General features: G+C 46.0%; 1 protein-coding gene across 1 annotated transcript in view; it reads right to left on the bottom strand.

Moving 5' to 3' along the window:
• PLEKHH2 (pleckstrin homology, MyTH4 and FERM domain containing H2) overlaps positions 1-27,272 on the bottom strand; it is a 255,616-nt gene that overhangs the window by 30,147 nt on the left and 198,197 nt on the right. Inside the window, exons 13-19 of the mRNA XM_073672039.1 lie at positions 25,439-25,549; positions 23,555-23,641; positions 21,488-21,646; positions 12,495-12,575; positions 11,935-12,114; positions 9,866-9,974; positions 9,000-9,112 (exon numbers count right to left, since the gene is read on the bottom strand). Of these exons, the coding sequence (XP_073528140.1) occupies positions 9,000-9,112; positions 9,866-9,974; positions 11,935-12,114; positions 12,495-12,575; positions 21,488-21,646; positions 23,555-23,641; positions 25,439-25,549 (840 nt within the window). The remainder of the gene's footprint in view (positions 1-8,999; positions 9,113-9,865; positions 9,975-11,934; positions 12,115-12,494; positions 12,576-21,487; positions 21,647-23,554; positions 23,642-25,438; positions 25,550-27,272) is intronic.

Genomic DNA, 27,272 nt, shown 5'->3' with positions numbered 1-27,272 from the left:
CTGCCTATTAGTAAGCTTCAAAGCTGTACTGATGCAGTATTCACATGAGCCATTATTTAAGGCGACCTGTCACTTGCCATAAATATGTAATTATTTTCACCTGGTGTAAATGCCGCTGTTATTCTGAATCCGGCGTTCTTTTTCTATTGTCCCTGCGCCTTTTTGTTCCTGAGATCCGGCCGCCTTTATTCTGTAAGTAAATCTAGTCTTGTTAGTAATGGTGGTGTGGTTCTCAGGAGGACGCCCACAGAGAAGAGTTTGCATCCTCGCCCCCTTGGCTAAATAGACAAGATTAATATACAAGGAAGAGAGGGCCATATCTCAGGAATGGAGAGGAGCAGGAACTAAAGTAAAACATCGCCGGATTCAGGAGAACAGCGGCATTTACACCAGGTAAAGACAAAATAGATAAAAAAATATTTATGACTGGTCCTCTTTAAAGTCATAAACCCTATTGAAAGTAAAAAGCATAATGTCACAATAGCCAGAAGGAGATTGTTTTGCTGATACTAATTCCAATTTTACTTTATTTAATTTTAAATCCAATAATTTATTTTAGATGTTTTGGTTTTTTTTTAAATTCCCCACAGAAATAAGATGTATTATAAAAGTTTGCCAAGGTCGGAAGGGTAGATCATGTTCTTGTCGTAATAAATAATCCTGGAAGTCTTAAAAGTCATAATTTTCAGATATTAGAGAGGGGGGTGGAGTGTACCCAGCTCATTATCCGGATTCCAAACACTGTGGGTCAATGAGAAGTGAATCCACTTATCCCGTCCCTGTGTCAGTCTCCGCCAGGCACAGATTATAGAATGAGGTGCAGGTATTTCTTATCCCGATCTCTGCCTTGACCTCCCAGCATGCCGAGTTTCCCTTCAAATTGTATATAGGACTTATTCTTTCACATATGTGGTTGATTTGCTGCAGCTGGATATTCCTGTGTTTGCTTTGTAGCATATTCCACTGTAGGTGTGTAGAGACGATGACATAAGTGTCTGTTGCTCTCATATTACCCGCAAGTCCCACGCCTAAAGTGAAAGCCTGGATGGAGTGGTCCAGTGTGAAATATTAACGAAAACATTTCAGAAACTGTTCAAAAATAATAGGGCGGCATTTAAAAAAAAAAAAAGAAAAAATTCCCATTTTTTCCCTAAGTATAAAATATTTATAGGAACATAGTAAGATACTCGGCACTACCTAATGCATAGCGAATATTTTATTAGGCAATCGCAGTAATAAATCAGTGACGTTTTGGCCCTTTGACATGGCCCTTTATCGAACACGGATTTCTGTTTGAATATAGACGTTTGATGCTTTGGATAGCAGTGCTATCGAATGGCAAGACAAAGTCGTTTGGAACTGAGCGCTCATCACCACGCAACTTTGCCTTCACGAGGATCACGAGTCTATATTCAAACAGAAATCCGTGTATGATAAAGGGCCATGTCAAAGGGCTAAAACATCACTGACTTATTACTGAGACTACCTAATAAAATATTCGCTACGCATTCGGAAGTGCCGAGTATCTTACTGTGTTCTTTACTGTGCAGGGTGGAACTCTTACTTGACCACTCGTATTCTTCTTATTTTTAACAAGAGTGCAGTATACCTTGCTACATAAAATATTTATAGTAACCTGATATAATATTCTGTAAATATAATAAAAAATGGAAAAAATATCCAGGGTCCAGCTAAGGAGACGTAAGTATTAGTGATGAGCGAGCATGCTCGCTACTGCTTGGTGCTCGCCTGAGCATTTCACTGCTCGAGATGCTCGGCGCTCGCCGAGTATTTCCGAGGTTGCTCGGCGGGAGCTCTGGTCTCCTCCCTGCATGTTTGGCGCTCTTTACAGAGCCAGTGAACATGCAGGGATTGTCTGCCACTCACTGTAATGCCGTAGCCATGTTGGTTGTGGCGTTACAGTGATTGGCTGGCAGCACAGCGTCATCAGGTCTATATCAGACCTGGCGCCACCATGCTCGTCACTGTCACTCTGGAATGAGACAGTGTAGGGAGAGGTACTGCTGAGCTAGGGAGAGATATGCTTGTTTATTAGGTAGTGTAGGTAGAAGAGAAGTATATTACACATATCTATCTCAACAAACAGTCTTTCAGAGGACTAATCCATCTGCAGAGATGTCAGGCAGGCAGTGTATATAGGCAGGCAGGGTATATAGCAGACTGCAGCGCACATAGCACAAGAGGCTCCATTCCAGTTTTGTCTGCTGCTGCTGTTAGATATTTGTAGAAATAGGCCCAGGTCTCAGGGGCCAGGAATAATTTGTTTTTGGATCTTAATCCTCATTATTTGCCTAAAAAGCAATCCAGAGAACACCCGTTGTTCTGCGCCATTTCCTTGTTGGCACTGCAGAATACAGCCAGGTCCTTTCCATATTACAGCGCTAAAAATCCAGCTATTTAAAACTGTGGTCTGTCCGTCACATGGATCACATAGAATTGCGCTGAAAATACTGCCATTTCTGGCATCCATTAAAAATTTGTTTCAGTGTGTCAGTGAAGCAATTGACACCAGTTTGCTGTTCAAAATAGTTACCTACAGGCCAGGTATTTAAAACTGTGTTTTCTCCATCACACGGATCACATATACTTTTTCAGAAAATACTGCCATTTCTGGCCTCCGTTAAATTTTTTTTCAGTGTGTCAACAAAGTTTTTGACACCGGTTTGCTGTTCAAAACAGTTACCTACAGGCCAGGTATTTAAAACTGTGGTTTCTCCGCCACACGGATTACATATACCTTAGCTCCAAATTCAGCCATTTGTAGTGCGCGTGGAAGATATTGTCCTCCATTTAAAATGGGCAAGGCACGTGGCAAAGGACAGGGAACTCGACGTGATGGTGATGGTGCATGTAGAGGCCGAGGCCGTGGGCAAGCTGAAATTGTGCCACAACAAACACAGACATCTTCTCGCCCGACGTTCCTGTCCCAATTCCTAGGGGACCGCAGCACACCACTATTGAACCCAAAGCAGTGTCAAAAGGTTGTTGGTTGGATAGCGGATAATGCTTCCAGTCACTTTGCCACCACCATGACCATGACCCTGTCTTCCACACTGTCAAGTCTCAGTAGCCGTGAGTCTGGACTGCATATTCCTCACCCTGATCCTCCTTCCTCCCACAATGCCGTGTGCCCGGAAACAACTGATCCCACACTTGGACACTAGAAAGAGCTGTTCACTTTTCCATTTATAGATTCGGGCCTCTCGCCCGGTCCACTTGAAGCGGGGCAAGAGGAGATCGCATGTAGCGATGCCCAAATATTTGAGCAGCCATGGTCACACAAAGGAAACGGTGGGAAAGTGTCACAAGAGGTGGACGATAATGAGACACAATTGCCAGAAAGTCAGAAGGAGGACCAGGGTGCGGAAGTGGAAGATGAGGTGGTGGATGATATAGTAACTGACCCAACCTGGCAGGAGGACATGCAGAGCGAGGACAGCAGCACACAGGGGGAGGGAGGCAGAGCACCCCAAAAGGCAGGAAGAAGCAGTGTGGTGGCCGCAGACAGAAGGCAGGCAACCATTCCCCGTAACACCAACACAAAGGAAGTTGCCAGTACAACTGTTAAGTCTTCCCGAGTCTGGTTGTTTTTTAAAGACTCTGACGATAACCCCAAAAAGGCCATTTGCACCACCTGCCAGGCCAGCATCAGCAGGGGTGGCAAAACTAGCAGCCTGACCACCACCAGCATGATCAGGCACATGGCAGCAAAGCACCCGACTTTGTGGGCCGAACCCCAGGGTCCAGGAACAGTGTCTGTGGGTGGCACCACTGCTTCTTTCGCTGTTGTGCATGCAAGCCAATCCCCTGTCCATGTTGCATGCGAAGATGCCTCCTGCCCTGCACCTGTCTTTGCACACTCTCAAGTAGCAGCATCAGGAAGCACGTCCACGTCCTTGTCCCAGCGCAGCGTTCAGTTGTCCATACCCCAGTCCTTGGAACGCAAGCGCAAATACACAGCCAACGCCCCACAGGCCACACTACTAAATTCCCACATTTCACGACTGTTTGCGCTCGAAATGTTGCCTTTTAGGCTCATGGAGATGGAAGCATTCAGCAAGCTGATGGCGGCAGCCGTCCCTCGGTACTTGGTCCCCAGCCACCACTATTTCTCGGTATGTGCCGTCCCTGCATTACACAAGCACGTGTCCAAAAACATTAGCCATGCCCTCAACAACGCAGTTACCGGGAAAGTCCACCTAACCACGGACACGTGGACAAGTGCTTGTGGGCAGAGATGGTACATCTCGCTGATGGCACACTGGGTTAACATAGTGGGAGCCGGGACCCAGTCGGACCTTGGGACGGAACACGTCCTCCCGACGCCAAGGATTGCGGGCCCTAGGTCAATCAGGGTTGCCCCCACAGTCTACAGCTCCTGCACCTCATCCTCCTCAGCCTCCCCCTCCTCTTCAGCCTCCATCTCCGAAATGACCACATCAGTCACAAGCTGGAAGCACTGCAGCACTGCCTCGGCCAAGTGGCAACAGGCTGTGCTAAAGCAAATATGCTTAGGTGACAAACCGCACAATGCTGAAGAGTTGTGGACAGCTCTGAAACAGCAGACAGATCTGTGGCTCACACCGCTGAACCTACAGCCAGGCATGGTCATGTGTGACAATGGCCGGAACCTGGTGGCGGCTCTGAAGCGAGGCGAGCTCACACACGTACCATGCCTGGCCCATGTGCTTAACCTCGTAGTTCAGCGGTTTCTCAAATCCTACCCGGAGCTGCCGGATCTGCTTGTTAAAGTACGCCACCTGTGTGCCCATTTTAGAAAGTCACCTACAGCTTCCGCCGCCCTTGCCGTGTTTCAGCGCGTTTGCAGCTTCCGGTTCACAGACTGGTGTGTGATGTCCCCACGCGTTGGAACTCTACACTGCAGATGTTGGGAAGGATTTGAGAGCAGAAGCAGAAGAGGGCAGTTGTTGAGTACCAGTATCAAAAAGGCCGTCGGTATTCAGTTCAGACTCCACACATAAGACCTCAGGAGTGGACATGGATGTCAGACATACATATGTACCATCCTCCAAAACTTTGAGGACTCCACCAAGATGGTGAGTGGCGATGACACCATAATTAGCGTCACAATCCCGCTTCTCTGTCTTCTGAAATGCTCTCTGCTCACAATCAAAGAGGATGCATTGCAGGCGGAGCACGATGAGATGGAGCAAGGAACCATACAGGGTGATTACACACAGCGCAGCCTCATCTCATCCCAACGTGGATTGGGTGACAAGGAGGAAGAGGAGGAGGAGGAGGAAGAACAGGAGCTAGTTTCATGCGCTATAGACGGTACTACCTGCACAACTGTCATACCGTCTGTTCAGCGTGGATGGCCTGAGGACAGAGAGGGGGAGGAGGAGAGCATGGTCAGTCATCCTCTTGGTGAGGACACGGAAGTGTTGCCTGTTAGCAGTCTGGCACGCATGGCTGAGTTTATGTTACGCTGCCTTTCCCATGACCCTCGCGTTTTCAAAATTTTGGGTGACAGTCATTACTGGTTGGTGACACTTCTAGACCCACGCTACAAGGAGAACTTTACATCTCTTATTCCTGAGGCGGACAGGTCTACAAAAATGGGGCAGTACCAGAAGGCCCTTCTTGCAGAACTATTAAAAAAATCCCCATCAGAAATCGCTGGCAGAGGTCACAGTTCGTTGAACAACCAAGGAGTACAGGCGAGAGAGACACAACTTCAATCCAGCAGAGGCAGGGGAATACTGTCAAAGTTCTGGGAGAATTTTCTCAGCCCTTCCCATCGCACAGGCTTTGAGGCGCGGGGTACTCTCACAAGGTGTGCAAAGTTTGGGAAGATGCCGAGGGAGTACCTGGCCAACCGTACCAACGTCCTCTGTGATTCCTCTGTGCCTTATAATTATTGGGTATCCAAGCTGGATACGTGAAATGAACTGGCTCTCTACGCCTTGGAGGTCCTGGGCTGCCCTGCCGCCAGCATTTTATCAGAGCGGGTTTTAGTGCCGCTGGTGGAATTATAACTGATAAGCGCATCCGCCTGTCAACTGAAAATGCTGACAGGCTGACTTTTATAAAAATGAACAAGGGCTGGATTGGGCCAGACTTCTCAACACCACTGAATAATAGCAGCGTAACATAATTTCAAATCCAGTGTCTTTTTTGGGGAGGTGTATTCCCATTCACCTCTTCACACTCACACATGGGTATATGCTTCCTGATTTTGACTATTTGCTTTTGTCCTCCTCCTTCTCCTCATCCTCATCCTCCACCACCATATCACCAGGGTGACCGTGGTCCGTGATGCAACACCTAAATAATTTTTTTAAAGGGTGTTTATGATGCCCGTAAAAATACATTTTTATACAGTATGTTCATGTATACCCCCCAGGGGTAAATGTTTGTCAGCCCATACACTTCTAATGGGAACATTTTTTATGAGGCCCTCCTCCACGTCTCTTCCAAGGGGCATTGGAGTGCCTCCCAATTTTTGGCAGCCCTTGCATTCACTGCATAGGCAAACACAATGGGAGACCCACTTCCTAATAATGGGAACATTGTTTTCAGGAGGCCCTCTGACCTCTACGTCTCTTTCAAGGGGCATTGGAGTGCCTCCAAATTTTTGGCAACCCTTGCATTTTACTGCATAGGCAAACACAATGGGAGACCTACTTCCTAATCATGGGAACATTGTTTTCAGGAGGCTCTCCTCTAAGTCTCTTCAAAGAGGTATTGGGGTACGTCTAAATTTTCAAAGTGGTATTGGGGTGCGTCCAAATTTTGGTCAGCCCTTCCACTCACTGCATATGCAATAACAGTATAGGACACCCACTCTTTAGTAATGGGAACAATAAAACATAGCCGGCTGATGGCTCTCTAAGAATAGTGAGGGCCGACTGCTGGCCCTTTAAGAATAGTAAAGGCCGCCTGATGGCCCTATAAAAATAGGCTTTGTGCCATTCAGAGTCCCTCCTTCATAAATGAAACACGATGTGTCTGATGATATCTCACACACCACATGGCCAGATAAGGTTGTAAAATGTTAAAATGACATTTCTTGGTGAATGCATTTGTCTTGGTTGAAAGCAATGCAAAAGTGCAAAAACGCATCAAAAACACTAAGTGTGAACACAGCCCAAGGTGTGGAGGAGTATTTTTGGTTTTGGTTATTTATTTTGCTTTATATACAAGTCATTATCCTGGAAAGGATGTTCCTTAACACATTTCCCAGGAAAATCCATTTTGGTTTCGTTTTTGTATGTTTTATTGTGAGTCCGTAAAAGTGGCGCAATACCTCTGACAACGTTGTTGACAGCAGTGACCTGGGAGTCAGAAATGCATCCAGGGGTCTTCCCCATGCTGTTTCCATGTCATTTGAGCACTGTTCCCATCGATTCGGGCAATTTTTAGGTCCTCTGCAGACCGCCAGGGGGAGCCGCCTGAAAAATGCTTGAGTTTCCCATAGACTTACATTGGGCTCGTTGCTCGGGTCGAGCACCCGAGTATTCCAATGTGCTCGACCCGAGCATCGAGCACCCGAGCATTTTAGTGCTCGCCCATCACTAGTAAGTATAAAAATACAAATCCTTAGGACATTAGTTAAAATCCAGAATGAGTCAAAGATGAATCCACGTACAAAACAAGAGACAAATCAGACGTATGCGTTTCAGCTAAGTGCCTTAGTTATGGTACTGAGTAAGTAAAGAAGTAGTTTTCTACCATATATCCCTTGTTCATTCATCGTTATAGCAAAGGGTTTGTACGAGAGACTGCAGTCATGCCAAGGGGATCAGCAGCATAAATGATTTCCAATGTTTTGCTGATCTCGGCTGAATGCTGCTATCAGTAGGGTATTAATCTGTATACTTCTGTATATAGCTGGTATTTATCTAATGGTGATTGTATATAGCAGGGATGCCTTTAAGAAAGTCCACCCACATGGAGCTCTCAACTGTTCTTCAGTTCACTGTATTGCTACTGGCAGCCAGATTTGGATTATGCAACAGCTGCAGGCTTGTTCGGGGGAACTATTTAGAGGGGTTGTCCACTTTCGGGAAAATGGGCGCCAAACTCCATAACATGCCTAAAATAACAAACTCTGCAGGCACTAACCCTCCTTAGGTCCAGCGACATCTCCCCACTGATGCTCCAGTTCTGTTGTTTTGGCTGCAGCGGTGACATCATGTCAACAATGCTCATCATTGCTCTAGGCTGATCTCAGTGCTATTGTACTGAACAAAGCAATATGTTTCTTTTATCCAGAGCTCAGTGACTGACTAGATTGGTAAAAAGCACTGTTGATGTGACGTCACCTCTGCAGCCACAACACCAAAACCAGAGCAGCGGTGGGGAAACAGCGCTAGAACCAGGGCAGGTAACTGCCTGCGGAGTTTGTCCTAACCTGATCAGGCATCCAGTCTAGTCCTCTTTGGCAGCCGGTCTTCACTTCTGCATCTGACAACCTCGGTCCGGCATTCTGCGTGCCTCATGTGCTGACTAGTCGGTGCTATGCACGTCATGACGTGATGTCTCATGTGACATCTTGATCTCACAAGGCCTAGTAAGTGCTAAAGGTGCCCGGGATGCCGGATTGAGGATGTCCTGTGCAGAAGTAAAGACATCTCTGCTATATTCCTGCTCCCCAGGTCCAGTGCAGCCTCTCTGCCACTGCCTTGGGCATTGTAGACAAGCTGCAGCTGCTGTCACATGCGCTGTAGTTGTAACTTTACGCAAGTTTGTTATTTCCTCCAGGAAAATAATTTATCTCAGACAACTTCTTTAACTTATCATTGCGTTTTTAGAAGTCTGGTAGAAAATCAGAAAACCAAGGGCAAACCCAGCTGGACATAAGGATAACATACAAAGTTCAAGGGTCTGTCCTTGACTGGATTCAAACCCAGGACTCGATGTTTCACAACAACAAAGTCACCTACATGGCCAACTATGGGACATGGGGAAATTAAGTACATCACATGACGCTCACATTTACTTTTCTTTTTTACCTTAAATAATTTGATGGCTTCTGTCTGTAATGCCTCTGAGGGTAAGGTACTAAGTGGTGACGTTATGGCTTCCTTGCTGTGACACAGAGCGGGATGTCTCCATACTTGTGTGCCTAAACAGGGCAATAAAATCAGTAACTATACAACATTTATTCAAAATCAATACCAAATTACAGCGTCCCCCGATCCCAACGATCAGCTGTGGGGAAATCTGACATTTAGTGTGACATTCTCCTGCAGCGCCACCACGGGAGGAATGAAGCATTACACAAGACCCATTTCAATCAATGGGTTGTCTGTATAATGCAGGACGGCACAGGTCCTCCAGAATAAGAGACGCCTTGTAACCATTCTTCACATTGGACAAGAAATGAGTATCCTGAAGAGGAGACGCCTGTATTAATGCAGGATTCCTAAATAGGGTGTATGAAAATGGGATGTCAAACATATACTACCTCTTTAAGGAACAGGAAGGTATTTTTCTCATATAGAAGGTCACTATTCTGGTCTCGGCAAATATGGAGGTCTACAGGGCTAGCTTTAGACACTCTCTACAGCAGTCATTGCTTTTCAGCTGTCCGCCCGCTCATTTCCACGGATCAGGAGATGGAGATCCGTAATGCGGAGTAGAACTGGAGAAGGGGGTCCCTTTGGGTAAGGGGGTCCTGGGCAATTGTGCAATTTATCTCCCCAATGCCAACCCTAGAGATCAAATCTGGTCAGATCTGATGGCCAGGCTGGTCAGTAAACAACTGAACAATCTTCTGGATTCCTAGTAAGCATGGTTTTTGCCTTCACGGCCTCCATACACTGCCGCTCACATAGACTGGACACATGAGATATTCTCCCCAACACGCAGCACTTACATGATTCTCCATCCAAGCTCAGTAGTTTGCAGACCAGCTGCTCAAACTCCGTCCCCACACTGGCTCCTGTCACTCCTGCTGCCATGGTTAAATGGTAGTGCCAGGTATCCTAGAAAACAACCGGAATAGTCATTTTTTGTGTCTTATTGTTCTAAATCCTGTGTGCCCGTCTGAGGCCAAATAAGCAGAATAAATGTCCCCGATAGTGATGTGGTCCAGTAATGATAACAGAGAATATCAAAGTGTGTGGGCCGAACTGTGTCATCAACTCTGTTCAGCAGCTATATTCTGATGGATGATCTATCTATCTATCTATCTATCTATCTATCTATCTACAGTTGAAACCTGAAGTTTACATACATTATATAAAAAGACACATCTGCATGTTTTTCTCAATATCTGACATGAAATCAGAATAAACCTTTCCTATTTTAGGTCACTTAGGATTACCATAATTTTTAATATTTGCCAAATGCCAGAATAATAAGAAAGAGAATGTTTTAAGGCATTTTTATTTCTTACTGCAAAGTCAAAAGTTTACATACATTTCATTAGTATTTGGTACCATTGCCCTTAAACTGAATGGCTTGGGTCAAACATTTGGGATATCCTTCCACAAGCTTCTCACAATAGTTGGTCGGAATTTGGGCCCATTCCTCCTGACAAAACTGGTGTAACTGATCCAGGCTTGTAGGTCGCCTTGCTCGCACCTGCCTTTTCAGCTTTGCCCATACATTTTCAATAGGATTGAGATCAGGGCTTTGTGATGGCCACTCCAAAACATGGACTTTGTTATCCTTAAGCCATTTTGTTACCATTTTGGCATTATGCTTCGGGTCATTGTCCATTTGGAAGACTCATTTCCGCCCATGCTTTAACTTCCTGGCTGATGGCTTGAGATGTTGCTTCAGTATTGCCACAAAATCTTCTTTTCTCATGATGCCATCTATTTTGTGAAGTGCACCAGTCCCTCCTACAGCAAAACAACCCCAAACCATGATGCTGCCACCCCCATGTTTCACAGCTGGGATGGTGTTCTTAGGCTTCCAAGCTTCTCCCTTTTTCCTCCAAATGTAACAATGGTCATTATGCCCAAAAAGATCAATTTTAGTTTCATCAGACCACAGGACATATCTCCAAAAATTAAGGCCTTTGTTCCTGTGTGCATTTGCAAACATTAATCTGGCTTTTTTATTTTTCTTTTGGAGTAATGGCTTCTTCCTGGCAGAGTGGCCTTTCAGCCCATGTTGATACAGTACTTGTTTCACTGTGGATATTGACACAATCTTACCAGCTTCCGCCATCATCTTCACAGGGTCTTTTGCTTTTGTCCTTGGGTTGATATGCACATGTCGGACCAAAGCACGTTCATCTCTGGAACACAGAACCCATCTTCTTTGTGAGTGGTATGATGGCTGGACATTCCTATCTTGTTTGTACTTGCGTATAATTGTTTGTACAGATGAACTAGGTACCTTCAGGTATCTTGAAATTGTATCCAAGGATGAGCCAGACTTGTGCAAATCCACAATTCTCTTCTTGATATCTTGGCTGATTTCTTTAGACTTTCCCATGATGCTACACAAAGAAGCAGTGTGTTTCAGGTGTGCATTAAAATACATCCACAGGTGCGTCTCTAGCTTACAAACACATGATATCATGGGTAGTCCAGAATTGTTTAAAGGCATAGTAATCTGAGTGTATGTAAACTTTTGACTTTGCAGTAAGAAACAAAAATGGCTTAAAACATTCTCTCGCTCTCATTATTCTGCCATTTGGCAAATATTAAACATTATGGTAATCCTAATTGACTTAAAACGGGAAAGGTTTATTCTGATTTCATGTCAGATATTGAGAAAAACATGCATATGTGTCTTTTTATATAGTGTATGTAAACTTCTGGTTTCAACTGTATGTAGACCAGCCTATAGCATAGATAGAAGATGGGAGCAAACCCGAGTCAAAATGTACTTTCCAAGATGCCTAGGTGTACAGATGTCAACTTGTTACTGTCGATTACACAATACGGGTAGAGAAACTCCATGTTTTCCTCTGAGAGCCATGCGTACTTTCTCATGCTTTGATCCAATGAGAAGGTATGTGGGATCCTGTTCTTTGGGATGGATGACGATGGTAAAATGTGTCGATAAGAGGCTCCGTCCACTGGTCTCATAGTCCTCATCGGAGTCACAGGACCGGTCTACTTCCTCTATTTTTGCTTCCCAGAGTTTGACTTGTCCCAGTGGAAACTACACAAAAAATGGAAAAAACAAAAACAATATCATCAATTATTTTGACTATCGGCCAAAGCATGAGTAGTGTCATTTGTGTATTGTGAAACACTCTTAAAGGCGCTTCTGAGACTTGTCAAAAATGGTGATTAAAGCCGAGACCCCCACTAATCACTAATACCAAAGGACTCAGGATCTCATCTGAATGTTGTGCCTTTAGCTCAATGGCATTTTTCAATGGGCTAATGAGAGTATATTGTCCTGAACCAATAGATCAATCAAAGCTTAGACTCAATTATTCACAGTATTAATAGGAGTCTTATCCCTTGAATTGAATGGCAATTGCATTTATTGTATATTAGAAAAGTGTGATGTAGTATTGGAAAGGTAAAGCTCACCTTCTCCTCCTGACTGCGGAAATAATATAATGTTTTTCCCACCAGTGTACACCAGACTCTCTTTGAATATCCATGCTTAACCTGAAAATATAAATATAACATAATATAAGGCATTTGGTCAAAAATTAAGCATCATTTCCAAATCATTCAGTGTGTTATATCAAACCAGCCATTGAACCTTGGAGCCATCAAAGTGGGTCTGAGCCACAGATCCTGCTGATTTTGCCAATGACATCACATTACTGCAGTTTTAGAAGATTCATTATACAAGATGCACCAAAAAACTCTTATACACATGCCAAAAATATGTTTTCATTTCTTGTCTTGTGCCCGGTCTCTAGAAAAATGACAACAAGGCTAAATAGACCAGATTTATTAATAATGTTTTAATTTTGAGGTGTTTTATGTCATATATATTTTTTTGATTTCCTGTATTGCTTTTATACTATATTAAATATATTTTCTATTTGGAGTTGGATCGATGGCTTCTTCGCACCTTAGTCTGTTTCCTATTTTTGGGTGATATCTTCGCTATTTTTTTCTCCACTTCATGTATCCCAGGCATATATGGCAACTAAAGCCTTGAGACTAACGAGATGCTGTCTGCATCCTATAAACCTACAACATTGTGCCTTCTATCCTATGGCAATATTGTCTATTTTGTTTCCATACTCAATCATCCTATTCAGTGCTTTTTACATTTGTTAGTTTTTTTTGGGGGGTAGGGGTTTAGTGCCTAGATGCTTGAGTTAGAGTAAAGAGGAGAAAACATCTGATAAAAATGTTTGTGCAAAATTTTGCTGTGGATAAAAAGGGTTATTCAGAAAATGGCAAGATTTCACCTATCCACAGAATAAGTCTAACTTGCTGATCGATGGTGGTATGACTGCTGGGGCTCCCACCTATAGAAGAACAAAATTCCCCATTGTTTGAATGTAGGACTATTGGAGAAAGCCAAGTACAGTTCTTGTGTCACGGGTGTATCAAGTATGACAGACAGAAACTCTGGATCCGGCTGTAGAAGGTCACTGCACTTGGCATTGCTGATGCCTTCTTGATTCTCTCATCTCTGTAGTGTAGTGATATCCTTCTCCCTTTAGGACCCGGCAGCGACCTACACCTTCTGATGCTAACTGACACACCCTTGCTTGGTAGTTAAAAACTCTCAGTGTCTCCAGAGAGTCTCCGCTGATAGTTCTATGTTCCTCTGTCCATGCCTGGAGTACTAGTAGTCGGCTAGTTTCTTCTTGAACTTCCCTTGGAGGACAGTTGGGCTTATCTCTCTGATGTCTTCTCAAGCTAAGTGTAACCCCTTTGTTTGTTTACCTTGTTGTCTTTAGTTACAGTGGGGCCTGACTAGTGTTCACCCCGTCCCCTCCTTACCTATGGCCTAGCTCTAGGGATATTCAGGGATCAGGTTTCCTTCTCGGTGATAGGTGCGGAACCTATTTAGGGACGATAGGGTAGGCAGCGTGATATTAGATCTGCCTAGGGGTCTCCACTCCCCTTTTCCCTAGTTGTTGGGCTCCCTTCCCCCTCTTCCCATTGTTGTACACTTATTCCTTCCCTCACCTTGCGTGACAGCTTGGCTATCTCCAGGAGCCCCATAGACAATGAATATAGCCGAGGTGCGCATGTGGGACCACAGCTCTATTACAATGTGGTATTTTATAGCCTTGCTCTCGGGATCGGAGGGGAACCCAGTGGTCTGACCCCCACTGATCAGCAAGCTATCCCCTATTTTGTGGATAGATAATAACTTACAATGTTAGGAAAAAACTTTTAAGCTAATCAAAGGTGGTGTAATTTTTGACAAAAATGTCTAACTGTAGAACGAGCTAAAAAGCTTGTAACAGAACTTCAACATGACGTTTCAAGGATGGAGCGAGACTGCCATCTACTGGCCAGAGACAGTCAAGCGGAACCAAAATACACAAAGGAAGTTGCAGGCAGGGCAGATTCAGAGGCTGGACCAGATCAGGTGACTTCCAGGAAGGAGTTGAGAGAGATAAGAGGCCAGCGCGCCAAACCTGAGGGGTCTTTGGCGCCAAGCAGCAGAGAGGAGCAGACGTGCTCCCTGCGTCCTGAGAAACCCAGCGTGACAGGCCAAATCCAGAGGCCTGAGAGGTGCTCCAGCCGGGCACCGGTAAAAGAGTTCCGGATCCCTCACAGTTGTGACTCGAGTGCTGTGCCTGCTGAGGATACTAGGAACCTGATCGCTGTGCTGAGTGAGTTCGCGGAACCCGACGTCGGCCGCCGACAGACGAGGCCTGGACCCCCCTATCCAAGGCTCGAGAGACTGCCCCCAACAGCCAAGCAGAGAGGAGCTGCATACGTGAGCAGGGCCGTCACTTCCACTGCTCACCCACGGTACCGGGGACAATTGGGTTTAAGTACTCAGGTTGGGAGGGGGACGGTTGGGGCTAAAGTAGCACAACGTGATTTAATTGAATTCATCCGGAAAGAGACTCACGGCCTAGCGGGAATAACCGGTGACCCCCGCTAGGGCCAAATTCACGGTTAAAGAACTTGTGTGGTGCTTATCATGCTTGAGGGCATCACCTTATTTTAAGAGACTGCGCCTTACTTTAAGAGACTGCGCCTTATTTTAAGAGACTGCGCCTTATTTTGAGAAATTTCGTATTTTTCTGATATTTCAAACCACTGTTCTTTACCCTTGTTTCTAATCCCTTGTTTCAGTATACCTGTTGTATAAAACTGTTTACAAACATCTCTGACTGTTCTCGCCTTGTGTCTCTGTGCGTTGCATTTCGGCACCTGCATTACATTTGGCGTAGTCGGCAGGATGCAACATTCAGACGCAGAGATGGCGGATCAGTCTATGGCTGGGTCCGGCCGGAGCCATATACCCCTGGGGGCTATGCTCAGCCATCTTCCCAAGTTTACAGGGGATGGCATGTCACTTTGGGACTGGGCAGAAAGACTGAGAAGTATGCTACGTATGTATCCCCTTGACCCTCTAGCCCAGGCGGAGTTGGCCCTCCTAACCCTTGATGGAGAGGCCCGACAGACTGTGATGTACCGCCCACCTGGGGACCGCGACACCGTGGATAAAGTGATAAAAATTCTAGAGGACATGCACGGTGACACTACAGATTTGGGACACTTGCGCTTACGGTTGTTTCAGCGGGTCCAATGGGAAAATGAGACAGTAAATCAGTATGTTAATGCATTACAGGAAGTGACGGCCCATATCACGAAGAAAACTCGAGATGGGAACCGAGGACTGGGACCATTGGATGAGGTGTTGCGTGACCAACTGATTGCTGGCTTGAAAGACCCTTCCCTGAGGCAGATCCTGAAGGAGCGGCTGCGATTGAGCCCTGATATGGGCTTCCTGGAGGTAGGGGCTGAAGCTAGAGTCCTGGAGAGAGAAGTTCCTGTTCTCAAAGCCACAATTAGAAGTCATGAGGCAATTGCTCCTGGATTCACCAACCAAGAGCCTGATTGGGTACGGGAAATACGTCAGGAAATTCGAGACATTCGGGGTGAGCTGAATTCTATTAGGAAGACTCCTACTGCCCCCTTGCCGACGGACCGTACTGCTCAACGCGGACGGAGACCAGAACGAGAAAGACGTTCCTATCCGGCCCCAGCACGACATGTACCCGACCTATCGGCAGAACGAGGACCGGAGTGCTGGACCTGCGGAGGTAGGGGGCATATCTCCAAAGACTGTCCCAACCGAGAAAGGAGGAGGAGGGGACAGCCGTTAAACTAAAATGCCCCACGGTTGTGGAGCATACCGTGGGGTCTCAAGCTTCAGAGAGTAGAAGAGGGAGCTCTGAAGACGTTGTCTCCGAGAGGCCCATTATCTGGGCTGAATTCAATGGGCAGCGGATCCGTTGTTTGATGGACACCGGGTCTCAAGTGACCACTATGCCTGAGACGTACTTCCAAAGTCACTTTCCTGAAGTCGCTCGTTCCTCCCGGGAACCCACTGTCAAACTGGTGGCAGCTAATCAACTACCTATCCCAGTAGCGGGAGTAGTATGGATGTCTGTGCGGGCATGTGGAAAGGACCTCGGTCGAAAAGGGATTGTACTGACCACCGGGCCCGGAGGCGATGGGCCCATTGTAACCCTGGGCATGAATGTGCTGAAAGAAGTCGGACAGTTCCTGGCTGAGGGCTGTAGCAAAAACAACTGGACCCGCGCCACTCGAGACCCAGCTAACAAGAGAGTGTTCCAGCACCTCGTGCGGGTCAGTCAGATTCAAAAGTTGCCCACTACCTCCCAGTACCTTGGTAAGGTATCGATACCGCCCGAAGCCACAATAACACTGCCGGTGGGACAGACTGTACTCACTTTGCCGGTGCTGGCACATGTGTCCTTAGAGGGCGTGGACATTCAAGTTGAACCAATGGAGGGAGAAGAAGCGCCCTCTGGACTCCTGATTGCTCGAACTCTGGCCACCGTGCGGCACGGTCGAGTACCCGTGCGCTGCATCAATTTAAGCGGCACCAGTTTACAGTTGTTGCCCCGACAAGAGGTGGCGCGAGTGTGCGTAATGCCGGAGGCCCTTACTAGAGCTGACGCTATAGGGCTGGCACCTGTGGAAGGAAAACCATGGACCCTAGAGGTGTCCCTCAATAGCCAGGAACATGGAAGAGAACCGTTGGCTGGACGCCACCTCCTGGAAGAAATGGAAGCTAACCTGACTGAGTTTTCTGCTGGACAAGTGAGGCAGATCGAACAACTTCTACACCGATATCAGGGAGTGTTTGCACAGCATCAAGATGATTTCGGGTGCACTCGGGACATTCAGCACGAAATACCCACCGGAAATACTGCTCCCATCCGAGAGAGATATCGGCAGATCCCGCCTCAAATGTACCAGGAGGTGAAAGAGCTATTGGCCCACATGTTGCGGAACGGTGTGATCCGTGAAAGCCAGAGCCCCTGGGCGGCTCCGATCGTGCTGGTCCAAAAGAAGGACGGTACCCTGAGATTCTGCGTAGACTATCGGAAGCTGAATGCCTGTACAGTACGGGACTCCTATCCACTCCCCCGAATCGAAGAGTCTCTATCTGCACTAGGGAGCGCCAAATTCTTCTCCTCCCTTGACCTGGTCAGTGGCTATTGGCAGGTCCCAGTAGCTGAGAAGGATCGTCCGAAGACAGCTTTTGTTCTCCCTATGGGCCTGTTTGAGTTCAATCGAATGCCGTTCGGACTAACAAATGCGCCAGGAACCTTCCAACGGCTGATGGAGAGATGCTTGGGGGACCTCAACTTTGAAGCCACTTTAATATATCTGGACGATATAATTATCTATTCCGCAACGTTTGAGGATCATCTCCGCCGATTGGAACAAGTGTTAGAACGGCTACAAAGGCACGGCCTGAAAATTAAGCCTCGTAAGTGTCGTCTCTTCAAACGAGAAATTGAATATCTGGGGCACACTGTGTCCAGTGCAGGGGTGCACCCCACTGCGGAGAAAGTAGCTGCCGTGCAGAAGTGGCCCACGCCCGCCAATTTAAGGGAACTAAGGGCATTCCTGGGGCTCGCTGGATACTACCGCAGATTCATTAAAGACTTCGCTAAGATTGCGAACCCGCTCAATGAATTGCTGAGAGGAACAGCCGGGGGAGCCAAGCGGCAGCCCATTCAGTGGGGCCCACGACAAGAAGAGGCATTCCGAGCATTGAAAATGGCGCTAACAGATGCCCCGATTCTGGCCTACGCTGACTTTTCGCAGCCGTTCATGTTGTACACTGATGGAAGCTTGCATGGGCTGGGAGCAGTGCTGGCTCAAGTACAAGGAGGGAAAGAGCGAGTGATCGCGTATGCCAGCAGGTCACTCCGAGATACGGAGAAGAATCCGGACAACTACAGTTCGTTTAAGCTGGAGCTACTGGCACTGGTGTGGGCCATGACCGAGAAGTTTGCTGAGTACCTGTCAGGGTCAGAAGTGCAAGTGCGGACAGATAACAACCCTTTGGCCCACTTGGAGAACGCCAAACTGGGCGCGTTAGAACAGCGGTGGGTCGCAAGGATGTCCAAATTCCAGTATAAAATCGCCTATCGGTCCAAGGCCCTGAACACACATGCAGATGCCCTGTCCCGGGTCACTCAGGCGGGGCCGAAGAAGGACAGAGATGAGGAGCTCGAAGGCGACGAGATCCCGGATTTCAGCCAGTTCGCCACTGCTGTGGTCGACGCCCAAGAGACCAGAGGGGAGCCGAGGCCCACTCAGATTCTGGGACGTTCAAGAGACGAATGGATACATCTGCAGCAATCCGACCCGGAGCTAGCAAAGTTGAGAGAATGGGTCGCCCTTAATCAGAGACCCGACCAGGAAACCAGAGCCGCTTCACTTCCAACTACCCTACAAATCCTAGGCCAGTGGGAGAGGCTCCTCCTGAAGGATGGCTTGCTATGCCGAAGAATCCAGCTGCCTCGAGAGTTTGATGTTACCTGGCAAGTGGTAGTTCCAGGAGCACTAGTAACACAGCTAGCCCAAGAAGCTCATAGAAGAGGTGCTCACTTCGGAGTAGAAAAGACCTTCCGGTGGTTGCAACGGCTGGTGTATTGGCCTCAACTGCGACAAGAAGTCGAGGGGGTCTGCCGAACATGTCGCCAGTGTGAGTTGAACAAGCCCCCGGAGCAAAGAGCTCCCATTCAGACCATCCGAACTTCTGCCCCCTTGGAAGTCTTGATGATTGACTACTTGATGGTAGGAACTTCATACAACGGTTATGGACACTGTTTAGTCATGACTGATCACTTCACCAAGTTTGCAGTGGTGACGCCCACTAAAGATCAGACGGCAGAAGCCGCAGCCAAGGCCATCTGTCAAGATTTCATCCGGATTTATGGGTGCCCGAAGCGAATACATTCTGACCAGGGGGCCTGCTTCCAAGGACGAGTGATGGATGAGCTATACCGCATCTATGGGATCGACCGTTCCCGGACAACGCCCTACCACCTGCAAGGGAACGGGGCTTGCGAGCGCTTTAACCGAACCCTGTTGCAAATGTTGCGAACACTGGAAGCGGACAAAAAGATGAAGTGGCCCGAATTCGTGTCCGAGCTGGTGTGGGTGTATAATAATCGAGTTCATGCAACCACCGGCTACACCCCCTACTTGTTGCTGTTTGGAAGAAGTGGCCGAGAAATCACCGAACTGAAGCTAGACTCAGAAGACCCCGGTCCGGGCAGTAGCCCAAGTACCTGGATTCAAGAACACCAGCGTCGACTCCATACCGTGAGAAGACTGGTTGCTCAGAAGTTTCAGGAAGTAGAGCATGCAGTTCGGCCCCCGACCACAGGTGGATCCCTTCAGCCAGGAGACCGAGTGCTGGTGAGGGCTAAACGATTTGGGAGTAAGCTGGACCATCGTTGGGAGGCAATACCATATCGGGTGGTGAAGAAGGTTCACCCAGACAACCCCGTCTACGAGGTTACGCCCGAAGGGGATGACACCGCGACATCCAGGGTGTTGCACCGTAATATGTTGCGACCTTGCTCCTCTGAAGCAGAAGTCTGTAACAGGGCTGGGCCCTCAGACGTGTTGGCTGAAGTGCCACATACAGGAACCTTGGGGGATGAAGAAGGGTGGGCCACAATGCAGTTGGGCCCGTCAGAACCGTTGGTGCCACTCCCGAGTGGAAGTCAGAATGAGTCAGGAAATGATTTGCAATCCCCAGTAGTTGATTCCTCGGATCTCCCGGAGTCTCCTCCGCAAGAAGAGCCCCGCAGAACTGAGCGGGCTAATGCTGGAATTCCTCCTAACCGGTATGCTCAGGAAGAGTTTATCTGGTCTCGAATCCAACAGAAAACGCAGGAGTGTGCCCAACTCCTGTCTGAGCTTGCACTGCCTGGAAGGAGACATCAATTCTGCGAGGAGTCCACTCGCCCGTGGACTGGCGAGCAAAAAGGAGGGAGGAATGTAGAACGAGCTAAAAAGCTTGTAACAGAACTTCAACATGACGTTTCAAGGATGGAGCGAGACTGCCATCTACTGGCCAGAGACAGTCAAGCGGAACCAAAATACACAAAGGAAGTTGCAGGCAGGGCAGATTCAGAGGCTGGACCCGATCAGGTGACTTCCAGGAAGGAGTTGAGAGAGATAAGAGGCCAGCGCGCCAAACCTGAGGGGTCTTTGGCGCCAAGCAGCAGAGAGGAGCAGACGTGCTCCCTGCGTCCTGAGAAACCCCGCGTGACAGGCCAAATCCAGAGGCCTGAGAGGTGCTCCAGCCGGGCACCGGTAAAAGAGCTCCGGATCCCTCACAGTTGTGACTCGAGTGCTGTGCCTGCTGAGGATACTAGGAACCTGATCGCTGTGCTGAGTGAGTTCGCGGAACCCGACGTCGGCCGCCGACAGACGAGGCCTGGACCCCCCTATCCAAGGCTCGAGAGACTGCCCCCAACAGCCAAGCAGAGAGGAGCTGCATACGTGAGCAGGGCCGTCACTTCCACTGCTCACCCACGGTACCGGGGACAATTGGGTTTAAGTACTCAGGTTGGGAGGGGGACGGTTGGGGCTAAAGTAGCACAACGTGATTTAATTGAATTCATCCGGAAAGAGACTCACGGCCTAGCGGGAATAACCGGTGACCCCCGCTAGGGCCAAATTCACGGTTAAAGAACTTGTGTGGTGCTTCTCATGCTTGAGGGCATCACCTTATTTTAAGAGACTGCGCCTTACTTTAAGAGACTGCGCCTTATTTTAAGAGACTGCGCCTTATTTTGAGAAATTTCGTATTTTTCTGATATTTTAAACCACTGTTCATTACCCTTGTTGCTAATCCCTTGTTTCAGTATACCTGTTGTATAAAACTGTTTACAAACATCTCTGACTGTTCTCGCCTTGTGTCTCTGTGCGTTGCATTCCGGCACCTGCATTACATAACAATATGGCAAATTTGTTGTGATCAATTTGATGCATTTTCAGATTTTCTATATATTACACGGTTTAGCGAACCTGTAAAATGTGACTTGATTTGACATCCCCCCATTTATGTACCTTACCTTTGTTAGCAGCCCCTTTACTGTTGGCTTAACATCAGGTTGTGTGAAGAGTACGCTGGCTGCCTGGACCCGAAGGACGTTCTGCAAGACTCTGACCCATTCATCCAAGATATTAGGAGAATCTGCTGTTAGGTAATATGTCCTCTTCTCAGTCACCAACTAAAAAACAAGAGAAGGTTTGTGAAATGTATTGTTCGGTTAGAAGAATTTTTGCTTATGAGCAAAATCAATATTATAAAGCACAACTTTGTACACTTTGCCCAAGCTACTAGACTGTTTAGGAGAATATAGGTGTATAGCAACTAGGGAATAACTCTTTAAAGTTGTGGGACTAATGCACTTTATAAAGAGGAACATGAATATGTGTATAAGACTAGTACAAGTCAGGTATTTGACATTTAAAGGGGTACTCTCATTTTATTTATCACTTTATGATTGGTGCCAGTCCAGCTTCTGGGTTCTCCACCGATCATGAGGAAGAAAGGAGCTAAATCAGCCTTCACGGTTTCTCCCTGCACCATGGCTCCCCAACCACCCTCGTAGCTGGAAGTGCCACTGAGAGGGTAAACTTCAGCGTAAACGGCATTAAATCAGCATCGCACCCCTATGATCATAAATGGATAAGCCTGCTTGACAACTCTTCCAGAACATCCAGGAGGTTTGTGGAGATAGGTGAGACCTCCCACACTCCTAGAAGTGTGGATAATCTCCTGGTCATAGCCAGAAGCTCATAGAAAGCCCTGATTGGCTTCTTGTGTGTGATGCCAGGATACTCCATCAGCAGAAGGAACCCTGGCATTAAAATACACATTCAATGGGTGAGATAAATGGAGCAGAGGGAGTGTGGAGTGATCATGGAGAAAACCTAGTTTGGAAAAAAGGGACGTGGTCATGAAAACATTTCCAGTTGCACATATATTATTAACCTTCTAGATGCCCATCCCAAAAGTTGGCAAACATAACTCCTACAGAACAGTGCCTCTAGTGGTTAAAGTGTGCTGGAATAAGGCCAAGAAAACAGCTGTAGTTTAAAGGGAATCAGTTACTAAGTTTTTGCTACCTCATCTGAGAGCAGCATGATGTAGCAGCAGAAACCTTGATTCCAGGGATGTGTCACTTACTGGGCTGCTTGCTGCAGTTTTAACAAAATCCCTGTTTTCTCTGCTGCAGATCTAGCAGTGCTCTGAATGTTGATCTCTGTATAACCCCTCCCACACCACTGATTGGCTACTTTCTGTGTACACTGTGCATAGGTAGAAAGCTTCCAATCAGTCTTATGGGAGGGGTTATACAGAGCTCATTAATATGGAGGACTACATGGCAGCAGGTTTACGATTCCTCTAGTCATAATCTCCTGCTGATGAAACAGCGATTTTAACAAAGCTACAGCAAGCAGCCCAATAAGTGATAAGCAGTTTGCAGCTGGATTCCATTATCAGATTTTTCTCTTGTTGGGAGTGTCTCTCCCAGTAATACTGGCTGGATGTGAGCTTTGTGTGTATCCAAGGTGCTGTTGTCTTCACAGCTCATATATCAACACAGCTTCTATGCTGCACTTATTTCCCCTTTATTTGCTTTGCTCTTTTTCTATAGACTGTTTTCTCTTCCCTCCCTGAGACTGTACATACTTTTTTCCCTTTCCACACTGCATATCTGTGTATAAACCTTTCCTCCTCCCTGTTACTATCTCTAACAATGGAGAAAAAAAAGGGGAAATAGCAGAGATGTGCCATGATAGATTTGTGACATTTTTGTAAACCACTCGGGCTTAATCTGGAACAGCAAAAGAGTATAACAATTAAAAAGAAAACAAAAACTATTCAGAAAGCTGCTTTTGGGAAGCAAATGAACAGTAAAAACAATGTGAAAAGTGTACGTAGACTTTAAAGAAATGTTTCAGAATAAAAGATTGTATTTCAGATTGTAGACAGCAACGCGACAAAGCGCAAAGAAAGAAAAGTCTGGTGTACAGCTATATTTCTACATTCGCCACCTGATGAGAATTCGACCTGCAAGAAGAGTAGAAAGCAATACAAATTAATTCATTATCCAAGATTATTACATTACCTGCACGGTCTGTTTCCCGTCACCTCTCACTATGTGACTGGAGGAATTTAATTCAATTTGACCTTGGGGTTTTCGTATTACATCACTCTGTGGGGAAAAATACAATTATCTCGGAGCTGGATTTAAAAAGGTAAAAAAATAACTAAAATATAAACCATTGTTCCTGACAAGTTCATAGCCCTGCCTATACGTATGCTTAGTGCTCGCTACCAAAACAGAGAATATCCCATGGTATCTACAGATATACTAGCAAGGGTCAGTCGCCACCTGTCATGTGTTTTAATGTAGATTTTAACAGACCATGATAAAAATTAGCACAAGTGAGCACAGCCTTTAAGAGTCCAAAGTCTCTCCTTGTGGAGAGTGACATGATTGGCATGCCAGTGTCAGGAGACTTATTGGCCATGCAATATATAGGAGTGTAAGGAGACTTATTGGCCATGCAAAGCTCCTCTGAGAAATTAAATATGAAGAGGCAATTTTCATACAGCCTTTAAGACAGGGGTGGGAAACCTCAGGCCCGAGGGTAATTTACGGCCCTTGATGACCTTTTATCCAGCCCCCGGGAATCTGCGGCAGTGCTTGGACCCGCAGCTGTATATTGACATCTGCCCGCCCTTTAATTTTTTCCTGCTCTGTGAACAAGTGCATTACTGAATGCTGAGGCACTTGCAATGAAAGATTATATATTTACACCAGTGCTGACGTCAGGACGTTCTTTGTGGGCGGAGTTAGCATGCGATTTGTACAGCCCCCGAAGGATGGTATAAATATCCAAATGGCCCTTAGCAGAAAAAAGATTCCCCACCCCTGCTTTAAGGGAATTCTCTTCATAAATACCACTTTTTAAATGGACAGTCCCCTATAATAAACATTCTGCCTCCACTATAGGTGCTGGAACTGTCTATCACTTCCTTGCATGCATTGATTCTGCCATTTACTTTGACCAATTACATGCCAGCCCTGACCTGAAATCCTAACTCTCTACTATGTTTGTATGTAGTTGATAGCCGGAAGAGAAGGAGAAAAAATATATAAATCTGCCCCATTTCCTGTAATAAGTCTCAATGTCTCTGCTTCTAGATGGGGATTACACTTAACAACAGGCAGTGGACAGCAAGTAAAACAGAAGAGAGTGGCCTAGAGGCTGGCTCTGTCAAGTGAATTTTTTTGGTGTATAAGAAAAGAAGACCAGTGATGAGGAGGTGTGTAGGAGACAGACTCTCCTGATTCATGAAAGGCGCATACGTCTGACGAGTGGTGAGCGCTTCTGTGCCCCACACCAGAACTCTTACTCCAGTCCATGACTGGAGTGACATTTCTGGAGTAAGGAACTCCACAGCTTATCCCCACCTGGCCCCCTTCCTGCCCAAGCTCTGCCCATTTTGGCATTGGTGGGAAAAGCTGAATTAAAAATGCCAAAAATCACAGCATTTTAGCGAGACTCTGAGTTGTGCAAAAATTTTGCAACTTTTCAATGCAATTTAAAGCAGAATTATAGCAAAATTGCTTTGATGAATCGTCCTCACCTTGTTTAAATAAAGTAGATTGTCTATTTATCACATTATCGATCAAGTGCAAACAACATTTTATTCTGTATCTATGCAGGGGATTTGGAGCTCTATATCAGAAAATTGAAGCTCCAAAGGCTATAAAGATAAATTATAAAATTAAGAAACAGAATACTGGACCAAAAATTACATGATAAAAGTCCACCTAGTAAAACCTAGATTTTTTTAGGTATAAAATCGCCCTCCCTGCGTAGTATAAAATGTTTCTTACATTGATTTGTGCTAAAACATAGAACAAGTGGATTTTCAGCACATAGATCTAAAAAAAAAAAAAAAGAGTTTAAAATATGTCAAATGGTCTCATGTTACTTACTGGAGATTTGTAGTACAGCAGTTCACCACCTTTAAGTACGAACCATCTTCTCTTCCATGTTTTCAATTTTCCTCCCATTTTTAACAAGTATCCAGATTTCTCCAAGAGCTCCTAAAATATACATATATATATAGATATCACAGCATATCACGAGAACTCTTTGTGAACCCAAACTTTTCCCACCGTTTATGACATAGACTGACATAGTTGTTTCTGATAAATGGTTCTGTAACTCTGCAAACCACAGAGGGCAGCACGAGCTAAGTATAAAAGCAAGATAATCTGATGACAACCAACAGACAATTCTCTTCGAGATGCACTTTTCACTACTGTAGGGTCCGGAGGTGGGACTGTGATATTCTTTCATTTTTTTATTATTATCTTATTTACTTAGACGTGATTGAAGGTTGAAGTTTATGATTTTCTGATAAAAATACAAGATCAGGATTACACTATACACAATAATAGTTGAATGGTCACGAATATTGAATGGAGATGGGTGCAGTTACCCGTATTTCACAGTTTAAAATAACACACCTGATGATTATATGTGAGTGAGTGTTCACATTCATATCTAAAACTGACGTAACGTCAGGCAGTAATATCAGGGAGGCGTCTGATGATTGGCTCCAAATTTATTCTGGAGCAGGACTAGGACCCCAAACATAAAGCCATTGAAATTAAACTCAAATAACTCTTTCTCAATCACCATAATTCCCCCATGTAAGATAATAACAGATACACTCTCTTCCGGTGCCGGGGCTGTTCCAGCGGTGTGGGCACCTGCTCTCCCGGGGCTCACATGACATTTTTATGTCACGCGAGCCCTGCATCGAATCAGCGGCAGCTTCTCTCTCACTTCCTACGGATGTAGCTAGCTTACGGAGGAAGTCAGAGAACAGCAGCAAGCTATCACTTCTGTCAGTTTCATCCAAAGGATGTAAGAAAGGCTCACGTGACAAAACAACAATTAGCGGGAGAGCAAGCACCGACATCGCTGGAACGGTGCCCGCATTGGATGTGAGTATATCTGCAATAATTTTGCATAGGGGGAACTATGGTGATTGAGAAAGCGTTGTCCAAATAGTGGACAACTCCTCTGAGAACCATCTTTAGTGTAAAGAAGAACAAGGAGTCCTGGAAGTGATGCCACGACCCACACCGATGGACAGATGTCAACATCATCAAGTCTGTATGGGATTAGATTAAGAAGCAGAAGTATTTGCTTAAGTAGAAATCCACAAAAGATCTCTGGTTGGTTCTCCAAGCTGTTTGGAACAATCTCCCTGCCAAGTTCCTTCAAAAATTGGGTGCCAGTACCTAGAATTGATGATCTCATGCTGTTTTGAAGGCAAAGGGTGGTCAACACACCAATTATTGATTACGATTTATCTTTTGTTCACTCACTTTACATAATGTTAATTGATAAAAATAAAGTATTTACTTTTCTATTATTGAAAATATTCTCACTTTGCAGCATTTTTCCACACTTGCCTAAAACTTTTGCACACTGCTGTACAAGTAATACAAAATCCTGATATTAACAATAGTTAATTTTCTGATGATAGCTTCCCTTTAGCAACTAATGAACTATCCAAAAAAATAGGTCATCAATATGAGATCTTTGGGGGTTCGACACCCAGCACGTGAAAGGGAGTACACAGAGGTATAGTGCTAGGAGTACATAGAGGTAGACGGAAGGGAGCTTGGCAAGAGTGACAATCATGATCACCACAAATCTCAAGGGTAAGAAACTAAAGCCCCCCATATGACGCGCCCCCTGGGACATATTCCTTTTTGAGGGGAATACCCGGCACCGGATCAGATGGGGGGG

Source organism: Phyllobates terribilis, unplaced genomic scaffold (assembly GCF_046119375.1).
Source record: "Phyllobates terribilis strain yellow unplaced genomic scaffold, ASM4611937v1 Scaffold_3__8_contigs__length_932513732, whole genome shotgun sequence".
Taxonomy (NCBI): domain Eukaryota; kingdom Metazoa; phylum Chordata; class Amphibia; order Anura; family Dendrobatidae; genus Phyllobates; species Phyllobates terribilis.
This window is presented reverse-complemented; position numbering and strand designations above follow the sequence as displayed.